Genomic DNA, 21,473 nt, shown 5'->3' on the forward strand with positions numbered 1-21,473 from the left:
TGGTTGAGATAGGGTGTATTGGTAGATTTTGAGTTGTTTTTGAAGTATTGTCTATTTGTATTTAATTGATTAGTTTTTGGATAGTTTGGTCATTTACCAATTTATATTTTTTTTATTTAAAATCGTTGTGCTATTTTTAGTATTTTGAAACCTTTTTGATATTTTTCTAAATAAAACTTTAAATTTTGCTATTTTTCTGGTAAGCTCTAAAATTATATTCACTTGCTTGGGTCAAATTCATTCACTGTAAATACAGTAATGAAATTCCCAATTTTTTATCTCCACAAGCCCCGAAATTTTACTCTTGAGTTACGATAGTTACGACGCCGGTTTGGGTCATTCAGCCCACAATCTACACAAGCGACAATACTAACTCTGAATTTCTTCACTTATGTAGCGGCAACCACCACAGCGTCTACGGAAACTTTCCTTTTTGCTCAGTTGAGAATTCAGATCCATCATGCCTCCCGCTGGTCCTCGATCTGGTGATGCAATCTTTGCTAGTGTTGAGCGAGTGGTAAGCTTCTCAGCTACTAGTCTCTCTGTTATGTTATTGTTTCTGCTGTTTAGTTTCTGAGGAATTTTAAGGAAATTGAGGGAAGTGGGGGAAATTTGATCAGATGTAGGGTAAGTTCGTTCGTGATCAAGATTTGTGTTTAATGGTAATCGATGAAAAAGTACCTTTTTTAGGTTTTTTTATTTCATTTCTGTTATTGGGTCATCTTCCATTGATAAGAAGCTAAAGTTGAATTGGTATAGAACGCGGAGCTGTTTACGTTGACATATGGAGCGACTGTCCGTCAATTGCTTACAGATCTGGAGGAGGTTGAGGAGGTTAACAAACAGCTCGATCAGATGTAATTTTACTCCACTTCTCGTGCTTTTTGATCCACTTTTCTTTTTCATAACCTAGAATTCTGCTTTGTCCAGAGATGACTTACGTCTTCATGTCTGAATTAGCTGTTCAGTTTTGCATTTACATCCCTTCATAATAGTCTTGCAGAAGCTTACTTCTTCTCGTTGTTATGAAATGTGCTTGAATTTTTGGCACGAGAACCACTATAGATTGACCTAGTTGTGTTGCGGCATGTAAAAAAACGAAGGAACTTCGGGACATTGGTTCAAATTTTATAGTGGCCGCTTGACTAGGATAAAATCCTTCAAGTTTCTTACTAACAAAATGTCGTAGACCGAAAGCTGTCGTCCGGGTATGCATGAGAATTATATTCTCCTATTTGGTTCTTTCATCTTCTGCATGAAAGTTGGATTTTCATTGAAAAGAAATAGTGTGGACGACGGGTAAATACTAGGCATATTATGTTTTTCAATGCTTCCTATGCTCATTGATAAAATACTAAAAATGATTTTATGCTTAATCTTAATGCCCTTGTGATAAGAGCTCTTATGTGGAGCTTGGGGATGCAAAGGAATAGGAGGATTTTCGAAGATAAGTCTTCTTCTCTTGAATTTTTTGGGGACGGTTTTCAGTTAAATACTTCTTGGTGGTGTCATAGCTATAGTAAATTCTTTTGCAATATTCCTATTTCCTTGGTTCTTTTGGATTGCAAGCTATTTGTAAGTAGTTATTTGGGTGGGGGCTTTCTCATCCCCCAACCCTTTGGGTGTTCGGTTTCGCCTTTTTGAATGTATACTACCTGATGTTCTTAAACACCCCCCCCCCCCCCCAAAAAAAAAAAAAAAAAAAAAAAAAATTTAAAAACCCTATAATATTGGAGTCAGGCTGATTGACGAGTTCCATTGATCTGACTGTTTCGTCAATTCTTTTTCAGGGGTTATAATATTGGAATCAGGCTGATTGATGAGTTCCTAGCAAAATCTAATATCTCTAGATGTGTAGACTTCAAAGAGACAGCTGATGTGATTGCAAAGGTAGGTTGTAGTTATACATATGCCAAAGCATTAAATTCTTCCTGAAACCATCATGAGGCTATTGTAGCGTTCCCTGTCATCTCCCAATCACAACTTGATTGTCACATATTCATATTAGTATCTAAACCCCATCCGGTTGAGGAAGACTCTACCATGGTCTTGTTAGGTTGAGTCCTATCCTCCAAGCCTTTTGGTTTGCCTTGACACTGCTACTTTTGGCAGTTGGCACTATCTGAAATTTGGACCTGCAATTGAGGTGTAGCTTCCGAAGTTTCAAGTAAAATGTATAAATTCTGATGCAATAGGCTTTTTGCAGTTAGTTAGAGTGGTTCTATTCATGTCCATTTAAATTTTTTATACCATTGGATTTCATGGTCACGGCTTAATTATGGAGCAGGATTCTCTTATTTACGAGACTTTGATAACAATGTTTGACGTTGGATGCATTTTACCTATGAGTGTGGTCCTTTGTAATAAGAGCCGACATCGAGGTGCCAAACCTTCCCGTCAATGTGAGCTCGCTTGTTGATTTTCTGTAACTTCTATGGAAACTTTGACACAATACTAACTTATCACAAGATTGATGATCTCTCAAGTGATCTTCTTCAAGAAAAGTAGCATTTGTGACGTTGGATGCATTTTACCTATGAGTGTGGTCCTTTGTAATAACAGACAAAAATAGAAGTTTTTGTTGGGGGACCGTCAAGAGGTTGTTAGATAGTAGTGGTGCCCCTGAGTTAGGCTTTTGGATTTATCTGGTATTTTGGCCTACAATATACTCTGGGAAATGAAAGTTCGAGGCCTTTTGAAGTATGGGGATCTTAACTTATTTTCCATTTTTAATAGGTTGGTTTAAAAATGTTTTTGGGAGTAAATGCAACGGTGACCAACTGGGATGCTGAAGGCACATGCTGCAGCATTGTTCTGGAGGACAATCCATTAGTGGACTTTGTTGAGCTTCCTGATACTTGCCAAGGTCTCCATTACTGCAACATCTTAAGTGGAGTAATACGAGGAGCGCTTGAGATGGTGAGTTTTCTCGCATATATATATATATTTTAATCGTGCTTTAATCATCCTGAGAAGCTTATTATCGTACAGACATGGACACTGTAAGTTTGCGTTTATTAACATATATCGTTTTTGTAAGTCTATACATTTATATGCTTAGAAAATAAGTCTATGCATTTTGCAGCAAAATTTATTTAAGTATATTTGATACATTTCTAACCAATGTTGGACCTATATTGACTTTGTACAATTAGTGTCAAACCCATACATTGTGCTTACAAGTGTCCAATATGTGTCAAACTATTGGACTTGTATCAAAGATGGACACGCTAGCCAAACTAAAGTATTTGTACTTCTTAGTCATTATTGTGACTATTCTAGATTTTATTTTTTTAGAGATGTATTCAATATAGGTTAAAGAATATATTCGATACCTTGTCGAAATTTTAGAGATCTATGGACATGAAATATAAAATTTGAAAGTTCAAAGGGCCTATTAGTAAGTACAATGACCCATTAGATGACGACCTTACTTGAACGGGATTTGTTCAATAGGTTGTACAAACTCTGTCTTTGAATCCTAAAGGACCCGTTGGACAAAAAATTTTAAGTTTATAGCCTATTCAACATATTTTTAATTTAAAGATTAGATAGACATAAACCTAAAAGTTTAGGGACGCCGCATACACTTTAACCACACTTTTTCCTGAAGTTTATAAATTTTGGAGGTATGAATTTTGTTTATTTTTCTGATTTGTGATATGGTGTTTGGATCAGGTGTCAATGAAAACAGAAGTAACATGGCTACGCGACATGCTGAGAGGAGATGACAGCTTCGAATTACAAGTAAAATTGCTGAAGCAAGTCCCTGAAGAGTACCCTTACAAAGACGATGAATAAATTCTCCCACCAAAATTACTCTTTTAGTTTCATGTCATTTGCTTCTGTTTTTTTGTTGCTCTGTTCATTTGGTCCAAAAAAGATAGTTACATTTCTAATTCCTTCAACTGTCTAACATGTTAATCAAAGTTTTATTATATATACTCTTGCTTTTGTTTACTTATTAGGAATTAGAATGAAATCAATCGAAATCGGAATGTTATTCCTCTATAATTTGTTTATTAGGAGCCATATGAAATTAAAATGTTACTTCTTTTTTATGTTCTTTATTAGGTGCTATATTGAATCAAATTTAGAAACCCATAGATGATGTTGAAAATGAGCGTAAACTTATTTTGTAAGTTATTAATTAAATTAGTTTTTCTTTAATTGAAGTTAATGGTTTTTATTTAGGGTAGCGTCTCCTAAATTGGAGGATAGTGGTATAATGATTTAGTGGATTGATTAAGAGAAATTTTAAGGTTGATGCATTAGTGTGTAGTTTATTATTTGCTTATAAATAGTTGTAATTGTTTCTTTGAAGTATATAGAGCTCAATTAAAGTACTTGATCATCCGCGTAAGTTTCCAACTTCTATTCTCTTCTTCGTTAGTTGTTTTTCATTAGAGATTTATTTTAAATTATCAATAATTGGGATATGGATTAAGAGAATTGGTAAAATACCAATGTCATATTTAAATGCATTACTAAATAATATGATAAAAATGTTTTTAATTGACATAATAATAACCAATAAAATATAAACTAAGTTCATTTGGATAGGTTCTCTAATAAAAATATTTTATTTTAGTAAATTAAATAATTTAATAATTTCAAACCAAAATCAAATAGAAAACTTTAATTTTATTCAAAACTAAAATGTAATAAAAGAATGAATTAATATGATTTTTATTAGGAAAAAAAAAAAACAAAAAATTGTCGTAATTAAGATAGATAATAAAAGTTGTAAAATAAATGGCAAAACGAATATAGATCAACTGCCATATAGTATGTATTAGTGATTCGGTCAATAGTTCGAATCTCTTCACTTCATTTTATATTTTTTTAAAAAAATATTATGATCCAAGTATTTCTTAAAAGAAAAAAAAAAGTTAAAAAGAACAAATATAAATTTCGAAAACATAAAACTAAAAACAAATGCTTCGTTTAGTAACCATTTTGTTTTTGGTTTTTTGTTTTTGAAAATTAAGCCTATTTCCTTCCGATTTTTTACAATGAATTGCATCTTTATTAAGTATGATGGTTGGATTCTTGGTCAAATTTCAAAAGCAAAAATAAGTTTTTAAAAGCTATTGTTTAGTTTTCAAAATTTGGCTTGGTTTTTTAAACAATTAGTAAAAAGTATATAACAAAAAAGAAATTTGGAGGTAAAAGTAGTATCATAGGTTTAATCTTCAAAAACAAAAATAAAAAATCAAATGGTTATAAAACGGTGCTAAAATTATTACGAAAAGATTGATGCTTCAGCAACCAAGAGAGAAATGTTGTGGGGCTTACTCTAGAGATAGATGAAGTAAAGTTTTTATAAAGATATAAATTCTCAAATTGATCAAGGTGGTTGTTGGCCTTTTGAAGCAAAGGAATCTTATAGTTATTTATAGTCTTTTGAAGTGGGAGTATGAAGTTTTGTTCATTTGATATGAAAAGGGAGAGTTACATTTTCAAATTCCTTATAATCAATTAACATCTCAATCAAACTTATTTTGCTACAACAGTCATGAAAATTGATTGTGTTATGTTCTTCATTTGAGATTATACCGGGATCAAAGGATTTGATATATTGACGTATTAATTCAAGACATAAATCTAAACTTCTTGAATTATATTCACGTTGATAATTGAGGTTAGTCCATAATTTTTTTGAATTCACACATCTATCAAATACAAAATTTAAAATTTAAAATTTAAAATTCCCTTAAATATAATATTCAAATTTATATTTAATAGATCAAGTTGTTGTTAAATATTTAAATTCATCAAAAATTTATTAAACATAAAATTGAAAGTCATTACACTTTTGAAAGCTTAATACAAACTTGAAAGTTCAAAACTAAATTTAACCTTTTTTTTTTTGTTAAATTATACTAGATACTTTTGATATTTGCACTTTGTGTCCAAAATAATTATGAACTTTTAAAAATTTAAAAATATCCTTAAACTTTAAAAATATAGTTCAAAAATATTCTTACCGTTAGTTCTAGATGAAAATCGTAAGTGTTTTATTTCAAACACACTTTTGGATTTTTAGAAGTTTCAAAAATACTTTCGAACTTTAAAATTTTCAAAAATATCCTTACTGTTTATATATAAACGGAAATCGTTAATACCTCATTGCAAAATACCGTTTATCTAGACTTCATCATCTCTTCCATTTTCTCTCTCCCTTATTATATTCTATGGCCTAGCACTTTTCTATCCTAATCAATATACCAATCGTTGTAGCATTTTTAAACCTTTTTTTTTTGTTTGCAATGTTAAGAGCATTAATACATCTTTTAAAATAAATATATTTGAAATGAGCATTAACGGTTTGTGTTCATGTACTGGCAATAAGGATATTTTTTTAAACTTTCTTTCAAATTTAAAGGTATTCTTGAAACAAAATACTAACAATTTCCATCCAAAATTAATAACAAAGATATTTTTGAATTGTTTTTAACAGTTTAAGGACATTTTTTAAACTTTTAAAAATTTAAGGATATTTTTTACACAAAATATAAAATTTAGAGATATTTGGTATAATTTATTCAAAACTTCTTGTGTGAGTGACATCACCACCATGATGTCAATAAGCTTTTCAAATGGTTGTTCTTTGACCACTTCCTTATTGTCCTTTTTCCCTGGCCCCACCATAAATATAATATATATAGACACACTTGAGAAAAATAAGGTTATTTCAATTATTTTAATATATGGTGCCAGGACATGTTTTAGGAACTGATTTTCAAACATTGGTTTTCACTTTGTTTTATAACAATGTTGGGTGGTTGATTATTAAATGGTTATCTCTGTCTTGTTTTTTCAATTGAGGTTACTATTCAAAGTTTCTCAATTTTTTTTGTATCATGAAAAAAAAAGTGTATGTCAATTATCGTGACGTTACTTTGAAAAATTTTCAACTTTTGAAACATATCAATTTTTTTAATTGTAAAATTTTGAATTTCATTCCATTAAATTTATGGTGTGTTTGGAATGACTTTATAAGTATTAGTATTTTTCAAGTGAAAAAAATGTTATTAAACATTTAGAAAATCATTTCAAATCAACTACAAATCTTGAACTTAAATAAGTATGGTAATTGTGGATTCAAAATTAAATAAAACACAAACCATAAAATAACTACTACCTTAAAAAAATAGTCTCATCCAAGAACAAGAATTAGTCACAAATGTTAAGAAAATAAATAAGATTTTATTTTTACCTTTATAACTATATTTATGCTCACTCTAAACTTAAAATCTAGGAAAGTAGTAGAGTAATAAAATATTTTAAATAAAATTACAAAATTTTGTCTAGGCAAAGTAAATCACACAAACTTCAACCAACAAAATTACTAAAAGATGTTTGGCTCACCAATATAAGTTGAGTCAAGTCGATATAATATACCAACTCAATATTTGGCCCACCAACTTTAAATGTTGGTAGAGTTGAGTTCATATATTTTACCAACTCTCCATTCTTCCAATGTTTTTAATGATTTCACCCATCGACCACTTCAGCGACTATCACTGTCACACTCTGAGAACTAACTCCAATCTCCGACAACCACCTCCAATAGCAACTCTGATGACTAACCAATATTTTCAATGACTCCACCCATCGTCGCTGACGAATACTATCGCTGTCACACTTTAGGAACTAACTCTAGGCTCTAACAACACCTTCGATAACAACTCCGATGACTAACTCTAAGCTCTAACAGTCACCTCCAAAGGTAACTCCAGTGACCAACTCTAGGCTCTGATAACCACCTTCAATGACAAACTCTGCCAACCAACTTTAGGCTCCGACAACCTTTGCGAGACCAACTTCGACAATCGAGCTATGATAACCAACTCCATTGACAACTCCGGTGACTCAACTCTAGCGACCATCATTGTGTGATCAACTTCGACGACCAATTTCAGGCTTTGACAACAACACTTTGATGACCAACTCTGACAACCACCTTCGTAAGCTCCAAAAATCACATCGACTACAAACTCTGATGACAATCACTTTCGATGACCACCTTCAAGTGAACAACTCCGACGACCAACTCGGAGCTTCGACAACCACCTCTGATGATAAACTCCAACAACTAACTTTAATACCACCTTCATTCAACCAACTTCGGGCTCCAACAACCACCTTTGACTATAAACTCCAATGAAAATCATCTTCGATGATCAACTTCGATGACCACCTTCGCACAACCAACTTCATACTCCAAAAACTACCTCCGACGACGACCCCCGACGACCAACTCTAATACCACCTTCATCCGATCAACTTCAAACCGATGACTGTTAAAGTATATTGTAGGGTTGTTGATTATATAAATAATATATTTTGTCTGCATTGAGTGCAATATTTATAAATAAAAATTCATAAAATGTATTTTTATTTAATTGGATACACATATCAAATGAGTGATGAGAATATTTAGATGAAAAATATGAAACATATAACAACAAAAAACATAAAATGAAGATTTTTTAAAACATTTTATAGCTAAAATTAGTGAATTCTATGATGATCTCCAAATTTGGAGGAATTAAAAATAAAATTGTTGAATACATGTGGTGACATACAATTGACTACTAAGATTGTGGGGGTGATTCAATTTAAAATAATTCATGACAGAGTAAAAATACAAAACAACAACAAGGAGAAAAAAAAGAAGAATATGATAATGAAATTTATGGAGAAAATAGGAATCAAAAGTTTTGATTTTTCTTTAGGTTCTTATTTTATATAATCATATTTCTGCAAGGAATGTAATGAGCTTTGTTTATTATCTAAAGAAAGAAAGAAAGAAGGAAAAGATTTAAAAATTAAAGAAAGAAATTGCAATCCGTATTTTATTCAAACAAAGATGGGTAAAATTATTAAATAAAAAAGTTTCAAAACAAAAATAGTAATCATAAAAGCAAGTCATTTAGAGTTCAAAAAACTGCACTAGGTATCATTGACATATGAACTCAACTCTCACCCAAAAACAGATATATGAACTCAAACCAAATAACTCTGCACCTCAACGTAGACATATGAACTCTACAGACATATGAACTGTAGACATCGTATCTCAACTCAACGTCTCAAATAACCCCTAAAATATTTATTCCGAATTGCAATCATTAAAATGTCCTAGCCTTAAATACATAATCAAACATGATAGCCAAATAAACAAGAAAATATCTAACACTTAAAGAATCATCTAAAACAATCAAATGGATCAATAAAAAGAATAAAGAGAAGAAAAGGAAATCTTGTCCCACTATAAAAATGTACAAAAAAAAAAAAAAAAAAAACAACAACAACAACAAAAGAGCATCTATCTTAGTATCTTATGGTTCAATGTAATTAACTCAAATATAGTTTCAAATGTGAACATAATTTAAGGTCAACAGTCAAAGCCTTACATTGATTTACTTGCATTAAAAAATATATTAAATTACAAGTTAGGATTTTAAAACTCTATCCACTATGATTAAAATAGATCTTCAAATTTTTATATTTTATTTAGTTAAGTCTCAAATTTTCAATGTAATATCTAATAGATTTTTCAAAATTTTAAATTGATGCACCACAATCATTTGACTTATTAGACACCTTTTGACGCTTAGAAATTAAGTATAACAACACTAATATTGTCAAGATACTACTTACACTTTTAAAAATTGGAACTATCATAGGACATTGAAGGTTTGAGGCTTTCTTCTTCAACATTTTAGTGTTTTGAAGTATGTTACACAAATAGAGTAAATTACAAGAAGTATGCTCTTTATTTTAAAATCCTTTATATTCTTTTAAAGTTGCACTATTACACTTGATATTACATAAATGTCTAAAAATATGTAGAATATTGGATAGAAATTAAGATTTGAAATAGTGTGTTCATAATCCAAAACGAAAATTGAAATTTGAACACAGAGGTGTTTGGTCTACCAACTTTAAAAATTTGGTGTTAAATCACTCAACTTCAACATCAAAATTTACACATTTATCCATAAATTCCATATTCATCTCTTCTTTCTCTATTTTGCATATTTTTAAAGAAAAAAAACTTTATTTTACAACTTCATAACCCAAACACAGAACTCCTAATTTTAACATGTTAACTACAAACTTCATAACTCAATTTAGTGTTCCAAATACTCAAAATAATTCTAATTAGGCTAAATTATAAACAATGCACTTGAAATTTACACATTGTGTAAAAAATGCCCTTGAAGTTTCAAAAGTTTCAAAGAATAACTCTAAACTTTCAAAATGAATTAAAAAATATCTTTGCAGTTAGTCTTGGATAGAAATCATTAAAATTTTGTTTTAAAAAGGATCTTTTAAAAGTTTCAAAAATACCCGTAACTTAATAAAAGTTAAAAAATACTTTCATCATTAGTATTTTGAACAGAAACTGTTGTTTACTCGTGAGAAAAATAACTTTAAAAATTAAAACAAAAAGTTAAAAAAAAATGCTCCTATTTATATGGTGATCAATTTGTTTGAAATTCTATTAAGCTCAAAAAGAACCAATTTTAAAATAAATTATATAAATATCCTCATTTTTCATATAGATACTTTTATATTTCTCTTAATTTTTCAATTCTTAGCTTACACCAATTTTCTCACACAACCAAAATAAAAACCAATATTTTAAGAAAACATAAAATTCCACAAAATTTCAAAATCAAAATCTCTTCTTACAATATACCAAAACGTAAATAGTCAAATAAAAAAAAATATATTTGACTATTAACACACACAACTACTATCGTATAGTTTTGTTAAAATATGCAAGTCTTAAAATCATTTGTTGTTGTATCTATTATCTTTTTTATTATTATACTTCATATACCCTAACTAAAATGTGCATTTTTATTTATTTTAGATAAACAAACGTCAAATAGTTAACAAAAAGGGAAGTAAGAGTGCATTGAAAAAGAGAAAGGAGAAAAAGAAGGAAAATAGAGAGGTAAGACGATATTAACTGTTTCTGTTCATATAACTGAAATGGTATTTTTTTTTTAACTTTAATGGTTTCTATCTAAAATTAACGACAAAGATATTTTTTTTAATCATATTTTGAAAGTTTAGGGGTATTTTTGAAACTTTTGAAACGTTAGAAATATTTTTTATACAAAATCTAAAGTTTAGAGGTATTTTTTTAATAATAATTTAGCCTTCTAATTACCACTCCACCTATTTAAAATTCTAATAGATTTCTAAAAATAATAATAATAATAATATTAATAAAATAATTTGAAACATCTCTATTACAATTTAGAACTTTGGGAGAGGGAAAAAAAGACCAAAGGTTCCCTCCACTTAGTTTTGATACTGTATGGTCGGTCCCATCCCATCCCATCCCCTCTGATCTCTATTTTACCACCCCCAACATTATTGTACCCTTTCTGAACTCAACTTCTCATTTCTTCTTTCTTCTCACTGGAACCACCCTTTTCTTGTTTCTCCGGCTAACATGACGGAATCCGGCTGGTGCTGCCACTGCTGCTTTAAGTTCATCATAACTACCGGCTTTGCAGCTCTGTTCTTATGGCTAAGCCTTCGAACCCACAAACCCAAATGTTCAATCGAATTTTTCTACATTCCAGCCTTAAATCAATCCTTAAATTCCCCCTCAAATTCCACCCTCCTCTTCGATCTGCGTCTCAAAAACCAGAACAAAGATAAATCCGTCTACTACGACTCTATCTCTCTCAACCTCACGCTCGTTGGAGCCCCGGACGGAACTCGGCGGCCGGTGGGGAACTTGACCGTGCCTGGATTTCACCAAGGCCGCGATAAGAAGGCGTTCAGGAAGGAGACCGTCGAGGCCCGTGGAGTGGATTGGAAGGCGGTTTCCCGGAATGGACCGGTGGTTGTCCGGCTGGATTTCGCGACGGCGGTCAGGTACAAGATCTTGTTCTGGAAGACAAAGAGGGAGAATTTGAGACTCGGGGCAGAGGTCAAAGTCAACCGGCAGGGAGAAAAGGACTACCCACGTGGCATTACGCTCAACTCCGGCGCCGCCGTGCCCAGTGGCTCGCTGATGAGGGTTATTTGGAGCTTTTGGGTCTTTGTTTTGTGGAAATTTTTGTGAAACCTTGGAAAGGAAATTTTGGGATTTGAATTGAAGCTGTTGTAGTGGGGTTTGTTTGATTTCATGGAATTTTTGGCCGGCGTTTTTGGTCGGAAGTGTTCTCCACCGCCCACTCACGGCCGACGGTGGAAGGTAGATAAATTATTATTATTATTATTATTTTCTTGAAAAATTACTTTTAGTCTCTAAATTTTTACTTTTGTGGCCTATATTTGATTTCTATTCTTTTTCTTGAACATTGATTTCTAAGTGCATTTTTGGTGGAGAATTTGAAAATAGAAATTTGAAAACAAGGGATTTAATGAAAACAAAGTTGTTTTTTCATATTCTTAGATATGTATTTGATTTAGAAATTGAATTCTAAATAAGAGTCTGTTTGAATTGACAATAGGAAAGTGTATTTAGAAAAATCATTTTTATTTACACTCTTTTGATAAAAAAAAAAAAAACCTGTTTAAAATACATATTGAAAGTGTTTCAAAAGTTATTTTGAGTGGTTGTCAAATGCTTCAATTTTTTCCAATATGATTTATTTTCAAAATTAAACACTTGAAAGTTAAACCAAACACATACTTTATTAATTGTGTTGAAATGTGTTTGATACTTTATATTTATAAATCATAATTTTGAAGGGATGAAAACCTTAATGCACAGCGGAAGCCAAAACACAGAGTCATTTCGTTTTTTTTTTTTTTTAAATTGACATTTAAAATCAAAACGATTTTGCATTGGAATAAAAGGTAATATTGATTAAGCATGCAATTTCCAAAAAAATAATTATACAAGGAAATAAATCTTACCTTGCAAACCTTTTGACATTTTAAACATATCGAGAGAGCTTGAAAGTTTTTTTTCCCTTGTAACTTCCCTAAAGTGGAGAGTTAATTTGTTTAAATTAAATAAAATTTATGATTTAATGAAATGATCATTTAAATCATATTTAAGGGTGTGTTTGGTATGTGATAAAAGGAGAGAGTTGAATTGGCAATTATTATATGGAGAGTTATATTATCTAGGAGTTAAATTGTCTGTGTTTGTTTGCAGAGTTGAGTTGAGTTGGAGGATCGGATGCAGTTTTTTTGTAAATGAGATTAGTTTTATTTTTTTCTGTTTGTTTTTTTTTTATTTCATTCTTTTATTTTTTAGTTTTATGCATTGCTATTGTTGATTAATTTTCAAATATACACATATTTTCTCAAATCATTTATGACATAAACTGGACAATCTTAATTTTTTTCCTCAATTTGTAGAACATAATAATTTTTCATATATTCTTTTCAAAAACTGTAATAATTCTAATTCTCTTTAATCGATAAAACATACCAACAAAATATATTTCATATTGCTGCTCAATTAATTAGTATATTGTATATTGTATGTATATATATTGAAGGTAATTATCCCAATTACTAATTGGTATATTGTATGTATATATATTGAATCTTGCTAACTTAATTTTATTATTTCACATATCATACAATTTATTTTTATATAATATGGATAGTATATTTGGGGGATCCAAACGATATAGACGATGGAAGAGAAAGAGAAATGAAAATAGAATCCAAAGGTTTGACGATTAAAAAAAAAAAAAATCAGATCTGCATGGCAAAGATGAGGGAAGAGAGAAAGAAATGAAAATATATTGATTTTTAGGGTTAGTTTTGAAGAATAAAAAATGGGAGTTTTGAGTGGGTAAAAAATGGGTTTTAATAACCCATAGGTTTGACGATAAAAAAAAATGGATCCAAACGGCAAAGATGAGGGAAGAAAGAAAGAAATGAAAATATATTGATTTTTAGGGTTAATTTTGAGGGATAAAAAATGTGAGTTTTGAGTGGGTAAAAAAGGGGTTTTAATAACTATAGGTTTTTTTTATGGGCTTAACAAACATGGGTAATAAATACCCATCCAACCCAATAATCTATAGCTTTAATATGCGTCTAATGTACATTATTTTAACCTATAGTTTTGATTTAATCAATTTAATTAAATTCAAAAATTAATTAATTAATTAATTATCCAATTAAATATAACATATTTAATTTAATTTCCCATTTGAATCTAGTTTTAATGTGCATTCAATGCATATTATGTTTAACCTGTAGTTTTTAATATGAATCTTATTCACATTAAATTAATATTTGAACTTCTTTCAAATAGTTCGTTCCCTCATTTATTAATTTTGAATAAATCCAAAATTAATAATAAAGTCTAAAATTAAACTTTATATTAAAATGTATCAGTATACATTAAAAAATTCTCAATTATGAATTTGAACATTTCAAATTCAATTTAATGAGAAATTACCTCAATACCCTTTACAAGCTAGGAAAGGGATCTAATGAACCTGCAGATCAGAAGCTCCAATGATGTGAGATTAATTGCCTAAACTCATTAATCAAATTAATCAATATTCGTTATCTATGGGTACACTCCACTAAAGACCCACAACAAGACCCACAGTTGCACTCTTCTCACTACAGATATATTTCTGTGTTCATGGATATAGACCAATAACAGCAAGTCAGTCCTTTACGAGTGTTCGTAACACCAACTGCGTCAAATTATCGTTTTACCCTTGGGCTACCTTTACATATTTGAGTACCAGTGCTCCTATAATGAACAACCTGTTTATGGTCCAACCATTAAACAGAAACCCACTCAAGCCAGTGGGAGGGTAAGACCCTTTGTTCAAGTCCCGGAGACACCAATTAAGGGAACACTCATCTACTTACCCTGAAGTCGGGAATGAGTGAAATCCATCTTGTATGATTATGTTCTTAGCTACTCACTCGATCTTATCCCTAAAATGGTAGGCATATTGAGTTGGTGAGCTGGCTACACTCACCCATACAAACCAAAGGACGATCCCTCATGAACAGAAGTTCATGATATACTTAGGAGTAAGACTAAGTTGCCTAGGTCATTCTATTGAAATAGAAACCTAACTAGTCAATGGAGTTATATCTAGTGATTACTATTTCGCAGTCTGATCTTGTGCAAACTCATTGCACAGGATACCCCCATTCGCATGTCTCCTCGTTGCATAATCTCCCGTATCAGGTGATACTTCCTCTCAATGTGCTTTTCTCGTTTGTGGCTACAAGGTTCTTTCAAGTTGGCCACAGCCCCATTGTTGTCACAATATAAGGTGATCAACAAGTTCATGTTTGGAACAACTTCCAAATCACTTAGGAACTTCCTTAGCCAAAATGCCTCATTTGTTGTTTCACAAGCAGCTACATACTCAGTCTCCATGATTGAGTATGCGATGCATTCCTTGCTTGATGCTACGCCATACTACAGCTCCCCCATTCAGGGTGAATACAGATTCTGGCGTCAACTTCCTAGAATCCTTGTTAGCTTGGAAATCGGAGCCCATGTATCCCGTGAGGATCAAATCTTTAGCTCCATACACGAGCATATAGTCTCTCGTTCTCCTAAGATACTTAAGGATATTCTTAACCGCAGTCTAGTGGTCTAACCCTGGATTGGACTGGTACCTACTGACTATTCCCACTACATAACAAATGTCAGGCCCAGTGTAGAGCATAACATACATTAAGCTGTCCACAGTTGAGGCATAAGGAATACGTCTCATGTTCTCAAAATCTTGAGATGTCTTAGGACATTGTTCCTTAGATAAGTGAACTCTATGTCTGAAAGGCAATGAACTATTTTTAGAGTTCTGCATCGAATATCGAATCAACATCTTGTCGATATAAGTTGCTTGAGACATAGCTAGCTTTTTGTTCTTATGATCTCTAATGATTTGGATCCAAAGAACATATTGAAGGATCTCTTACCGAATAGTTCCATGAGCACGTCCGGATCGCTCCGATCTTACAGTGACCGAAATACATATTATACATTCAAACGCACAGTTATGCAAACAAATCTTAATTAATGGCATGCTATGAACAAAAAAATAACAAGGGAGAGAGTGTCATACCAGTTGAAGACAATCTTCAATCTTCGAAACTCAACGCAGCGGTACCCTCCACGCAATCTACCAACAATCAGCAGCAGCGTCGACTACAGCAGCACGAACAACCGCACAAACATGAATGTCGCGGGGATGAAACCACCAGAAAAGAGTCCCGAGTATTCTCAGATTGAGAACCCAAAGCGTGGTCTTTGGTAAATTTGGTAGAGGAAGGAGGAAGCACGAATCATGTAGGCGATAAGCAAGTGGGAGGGAAAAATGTGCTATCGCATAGCATGATGCTTATCGTTTAGGAGACACTACACGATCGTGTAGGTTTTACTGAACGATCGTTTAGGAAAAGGTATACGATCGTTTAGCAAAAATGGCACATACTACGATCGTTTAGAGAAGCTATACGATCGTGTAGGAACTAGTGTGCGATCAATTAGGCACGAGGTGGACGATCGTTTAGGCAGAGAAGGACTATCGTATAGGCTCTCGATTCTTTTAAGCGATCGTTTTTCTTTTCACCAGCGCGCTCTCTTCTATATCTTTTGGACGACGATTCAAAATGAAACGATTTCATTTTTATTTCATCGGTTACAATAACCGACTCATTCCCACTAACCGACGTCCAAACATGATTTTTTGGATTAATTATCATAAAATTAATCAATTAAATATTAATAAATATAATCATATTATATTTTTAACCTATAGTTTGATATCACATATCTACTATAGTATTTTCTCCTCTACTTGATATAAATCATATTTATATCTAATTTCCTCCAAAATAATGTATCTCATACATTTAGGCAATTATATCATATATAATTAACCAATCCAATTATATCATATATAATCGAACTTCCTCTTGTCAATTTGAACATTTGAAATTAACTCAAACACTGGTTTTCCACTTTATCCAAGCTACCCAGGGGACCTAATGGACCTGTGGCTCGAAACTTCAACGGTCCGTGAATAGCTGGCTAAACTCTTTAGCCACGAGATCCACCATTCGCTAATTGTCAGGCATTCAACTAAAGACTAACAACTGAACTCTTCTTACCACAGATATATTTCTGTGTCCATCGGATATAACCAATCATGAGTACGATGACCCTTCACATATACTAATAAGTATAGCTGGGCCAAATAACCGTTTTGCCCCTATAGTTATATCTCATTCTTTAAGTACCACTGATTCCTCTAATGAACAATACAACATAGTCCAACTATGTGTGAACACCTCTCAGGCCAAGAGAAGGTATGTGGCACTACATCGTTCAAGCCCCAGAATCAACTCTTAAAGGAGCTATCTATCTACTTACCCCTGCCTCGGGGAAGGAGTGAATTCCATCTTGTGTAGCTAAGTTTCCAGCTCCTAAATCAGATGAATCCCCAAAATGGTAGGTTTGAATCAGCGACCTGGCCACTCGCACCCATACAAATCAAAGGACCGCCCTCAATGGCAAGAGTTCCCAACTCACTCAGGATTGAGGTCCTGTTACCTATGGTCATCCTAGTGAAGTGAAGTCTCTGTCATGAACGGTGTTATATAACGAGACGTTAACACTTCGTGGTCAGGTCTTATACAAACTCTTTGTATAGGATGCCCTCACTCGCATGTCCCCAACACGAATGATCAGGATCAGATCATCTATGACAAGTCACAACATTTGTGACCATTCCAAAAAGCGGGCCGCACCCGTAGTGTTACCAGGATAAGGTTTCTCTCCTATATCCATATACTACAGACCATTTTGGCTATCACTCAAGACATGATCCAGTTGTATGTCACCACATACATGCTTGAGTCACATATAGATAATCAGGGATTTTATGTTTATTAGTTTGTGGTAAAGAAAATAAAATAAGCAACTGAGCAAAATACAAGATGTGAAGTAAATATCATATATTATACAACACAAGTGTTCGTATAAACTGTTTACAAACTACAGAACATGAGACTTTAGAGCATCAACTCCAACACATATTGCGCCTCTCCCAAATATTTCATTTGAAATTGGGCTGCTAGCCACTTTTTAACATCAATTAGGTATCCTACATCATTCTAAATGAGTATGATACCGTCATATAAAGTACTAAGAAACTATTTTATCGTTGATGATTTTCTTGTACACACAAGGCTCATCAACGTTTTGGTCAAGACCAAAAGATTTGATCGTAGTATCAAACCTAATATTCTAAGATCTGGATGTTTGTTTCAACCCATAAATAGATCGATTCAGTTTGCAAACTTTTTGCTCTTGACCTTCGACTATGAACCCCTCAGGCTGAGATATAAAGATATTATCTTCAAGATATTCATTCAGAAAGGTTGTCTTGACATCAATTTTCTATATCTCATAGTCATAATATGTGGCTATGGATAAAAGAATTCTTATAGACTTAAGCATAGCAAAAGGGGAAAAAGTTTCCTCATAGTCAACCCCTTCCCTTTGGGTATAACTCTTTGCCACGAGTCTAGCTTTGAAGGTCTGTACCTTTCCAGCTACATCTCTCTTTCTCTTGTAGATCCATTTACACCTTATGGGTTTAACCCCTTCAGGTGTATCTACAAGATCCCATACTGAATTGAAGTAAATCGACTCCATTTCAAGGTCCATGGCTTTGACCCATTGGTCATTGTCTACGTCATTCATTGCCTGCTCATAAGACAATGAATCCTTTACACCATCATCTGGTATGACGACCTAAGTTTCAGTTAAATCCAAGTAACGGTCAAGTTGTGCTACAACCCTCCCACTACATTGAGGCACTCTTAATGATTGAGAAGGATGGGGCTGACTTAAAGTGGTAGCCCCTTCATTAACTCTTGATGAAGGACCAACATCATCATCAACAGCTCTTGTTAATTCTTCAGTAGCTTTATTTAATACTAATTTGCTTCATGGTTTATGATATTTCATGTGGTCTTCTTCTAAGAATTTAGCGTTTGTCGATACAATACTTTGTTTTCTTGTGGATCGAAGAATATACCACCTCTCATTTCCTTAGGGTAACCAACAATTTGGCATAATCTTGAACGAGGTTCCAATTTCTTAAGATTTGTCACTAGCACATGTGCTGGACAACCTATATCCTAAAAGTAGCGCAAAATAGATTTACACCCCCTTCATAACTCGAAAGGTATTTCAGAAACACTCTTCGATGGAATGTTGTTCAAGATATGAACTGCAGTCTCTATTACATACCCCCAAAATGAGCTAGGCAATTAGGCATAGCTCATTAGAGAACGAACCATGTCTAATAAGGATCTATTTCTCCTTTCCGATACATCGTTTTACTGAGGTATACCAGGTGCTGAAGGTTGAGATTGGATTCCATGTTCTATCATATAATCTTGGAATCTTAAATCTATACACTCCCCACCTCGATTAGATTGAAGTGTTTTAATGGTCTTATGTAACAGATTTTCAACTTCTGCCTTATACTTCTTGAACTTTTCAAGGACTTCAGACTTATGTTCCATTAGGTATAAATAACCATACCTCAAATAATCATCTATAAAAGAAATGAAGTATTTGTACCCTCCTCGAGCTTTTACATTCATTGGACCACAAAGATCCGAATGTATGAGTTCTAAGGGATCTTTGGCTCTATAACCTTTTCTACTAAAAGGTATTTTAGTCATTTTACCCTCAAGGTAAGATTCACATGGAGGTAATGAATCATCTTCTAACTCACTTAGAAGTCCATTCTTTATCAATCTCCCGATCCTATCGAGATTAATGTGACCTAATCTTAAATACCAAAGATAAGTATTATTATTACTCGGAGAAATTCTTTTCCTTTTAGTTTGAGTATTAGCAATCTTAAACATCTTATGATTTAAAAGTACTTTTGTTTCGATTGGTCTTAACACATACAAGTTAGTTTTCTAATTTAGCCGAACAAATACGTACCCCATTTTTTGAAATGAACGCTTCATTACTTGTAAAAAAAAATATTGAATACATATGTTCAATTAAACATAAAATAGATACTAAGTTCCTTTTTATTTTAGGAACAATATACAAACTTTCTAAGAAAGGAAATCTAATTCCAAAAAATAACTTCCCAGCTCCCACTACACGAGCTGAAATGGCGTCTCTAGTTCCAACCTTGAGCGTCACTTCACCTTCAACAAGTTGCTGGAAGGAACTAGTTCCCTGTAAAGAAGAATAAACATAATCAGTGGCTCCTGAATCAAGTATCCAAGCATTGTGGTCATTTTCCATTAAACATATTTCTAAAACAAGTAAATCATATTTATCTTCCTTTTTCTTCTTCTTCTCAGCAAGGTATTTTGAGCAGTTCTGCTTCCAGTTACCTTCCACATTACAATGGAAACACTTGTTCTTTTCGGCCGCCTTGGCCTTTCCGTATCCAGTAGATGGAGCCTTCCCCTTTCCTCATTTCTTCTTCTGGACCTTCTTAAGACCAAAAAATGAGGGTACAAACTTAGTTCCTGAGAATGAACCCTAATGAAACTTTTTGGAATGGAAAACATTTGCCTCTCCTTCTACCGATCCCTTACCTTTTATAAGAGACTGGTAGGTCTGCAACTCATTCAGGAGAATCATTATGGTATACTGGATTTTATTCATAACCACATTGCTATAAATTGAAGAAAGCTCTTTGGAAGAGATTCCAGAATAAAAGACACCTGACTTTGCTCGTGAATGACTGTCTCGTTCATTTCAGCCACGTTGAACTGGACCATCAAGTCGAGAACATGTTCTCTAACTGATTGGCCTTCCTTCATACGTGCATTATAAACGTATTTTAGGGCCTCGTGTTGAATCTAAATGGACGGTTTCCCAAACATACCCTAGAGGGACTCTATAATTTTCGTCAGTTAATTTCTCGTTTCTAAGTAAAGTGATAATTGAGGAGGACATGCTGAAAAACAAACAAATAAACAACGCTGCTCGTCTGCACGTCAGCTTAGCCATTCGACAAGCCGAGCTGCTGCCACGCTCGTCTAGATTTGAAGCCAAACGCCAAGCCCAATCGTGCACCTCCAACCATCGTTGTCACGCCTTTTTCAGATGCCGTCCGTCATTGCCTGTTGGGTTGTATGTCCTGTTTGGTTGTATATCCTTAAACTCGCAGTTTTTTAATATTAAATATGTTCTATTTGAAATAAATATGTTATTGAAGTTTATTTAATAAATATGTAAATTGCACTTCTAAAATCCTAAATCCAATAAACTAAGATGCATGACTATTACATGAGTGCTTAGACTTTATGTGGAGACATAAAGATGAAGGAACTATGGTGAGGAGAACCTTGAGCGGAAGCGGATCAACCAAATGTCATTAATTATCGAATACTAAGTTTACAGTAAACATACAAATAGATATGCATTTAAATTAAACTACATCATGCTTTTCAAGAAAAAGGGTTTCAAGAATTTCACCTTT

General features: G+C 32.8%; 2 protein-coding genes across 2 annotated transcripts; both read left to right on the forward strand.

Annotated features, from left to right (window-relative positions):
• Positions 1–243: 243 nt before the first annotated feature.
• Positions 244–4,011, forward strand: LOC120084657 (Transport protein particle (TRAPP) component). Its single transcript, XM_039040467.2, has 5 exons — positions 244–517; positions 760–857; positions 1,791–1,890; positions 2,737–2,919; positions 3,679–4,011. The coding sequence occupies exons 1-5, from the start codon at positions 461–463 to the stop codon at positions 3,799–3,801; spliced, it is 561 nt and encodes a 186-aa protein (XP_038896395.1). The 5' UTR covers positions 244–460; the 3' UTR covers positions 3,802–4,011.
• Positions 4,012–11,316: 7,305 nt separating this feature from the next.
• Positions 11,317–12,278, forward strand: LOC120085257 (protein NDR1-like). The gene has a single exon (XM_039041159.2). The coding sequence runs from the start codon at positions 11,486–11,488 to the stop codon at positions 12,104–12,106; it is 621 nt and encodes a 206-aa protein (XP_038897087.2). The 5' UTR covers positions 11,317–11,485; the 3' UTR covers positions 12,107–12,278.
• The last annotated feature ends 9,195 nt before the right edge of the window (positions 12,279–21,473 follow it).

The sequence above is a fragment of the Benincasa hispida genome, chromosome 9, assembly GCF_027475165.1.
Source record: "Benincasa hispida cultivar pf3 chromosome 9, pf3_genome.v1.1, whole genome shotgun sequence".
NCBI classification, from domain to species: domain Eukaryota; kingdom Viridiplantae; phylum Streptophyta; class Magnoliopsida; order Cucurbitales; family Cucurbitaceae; genus Benincasa; species Benincasa hispida.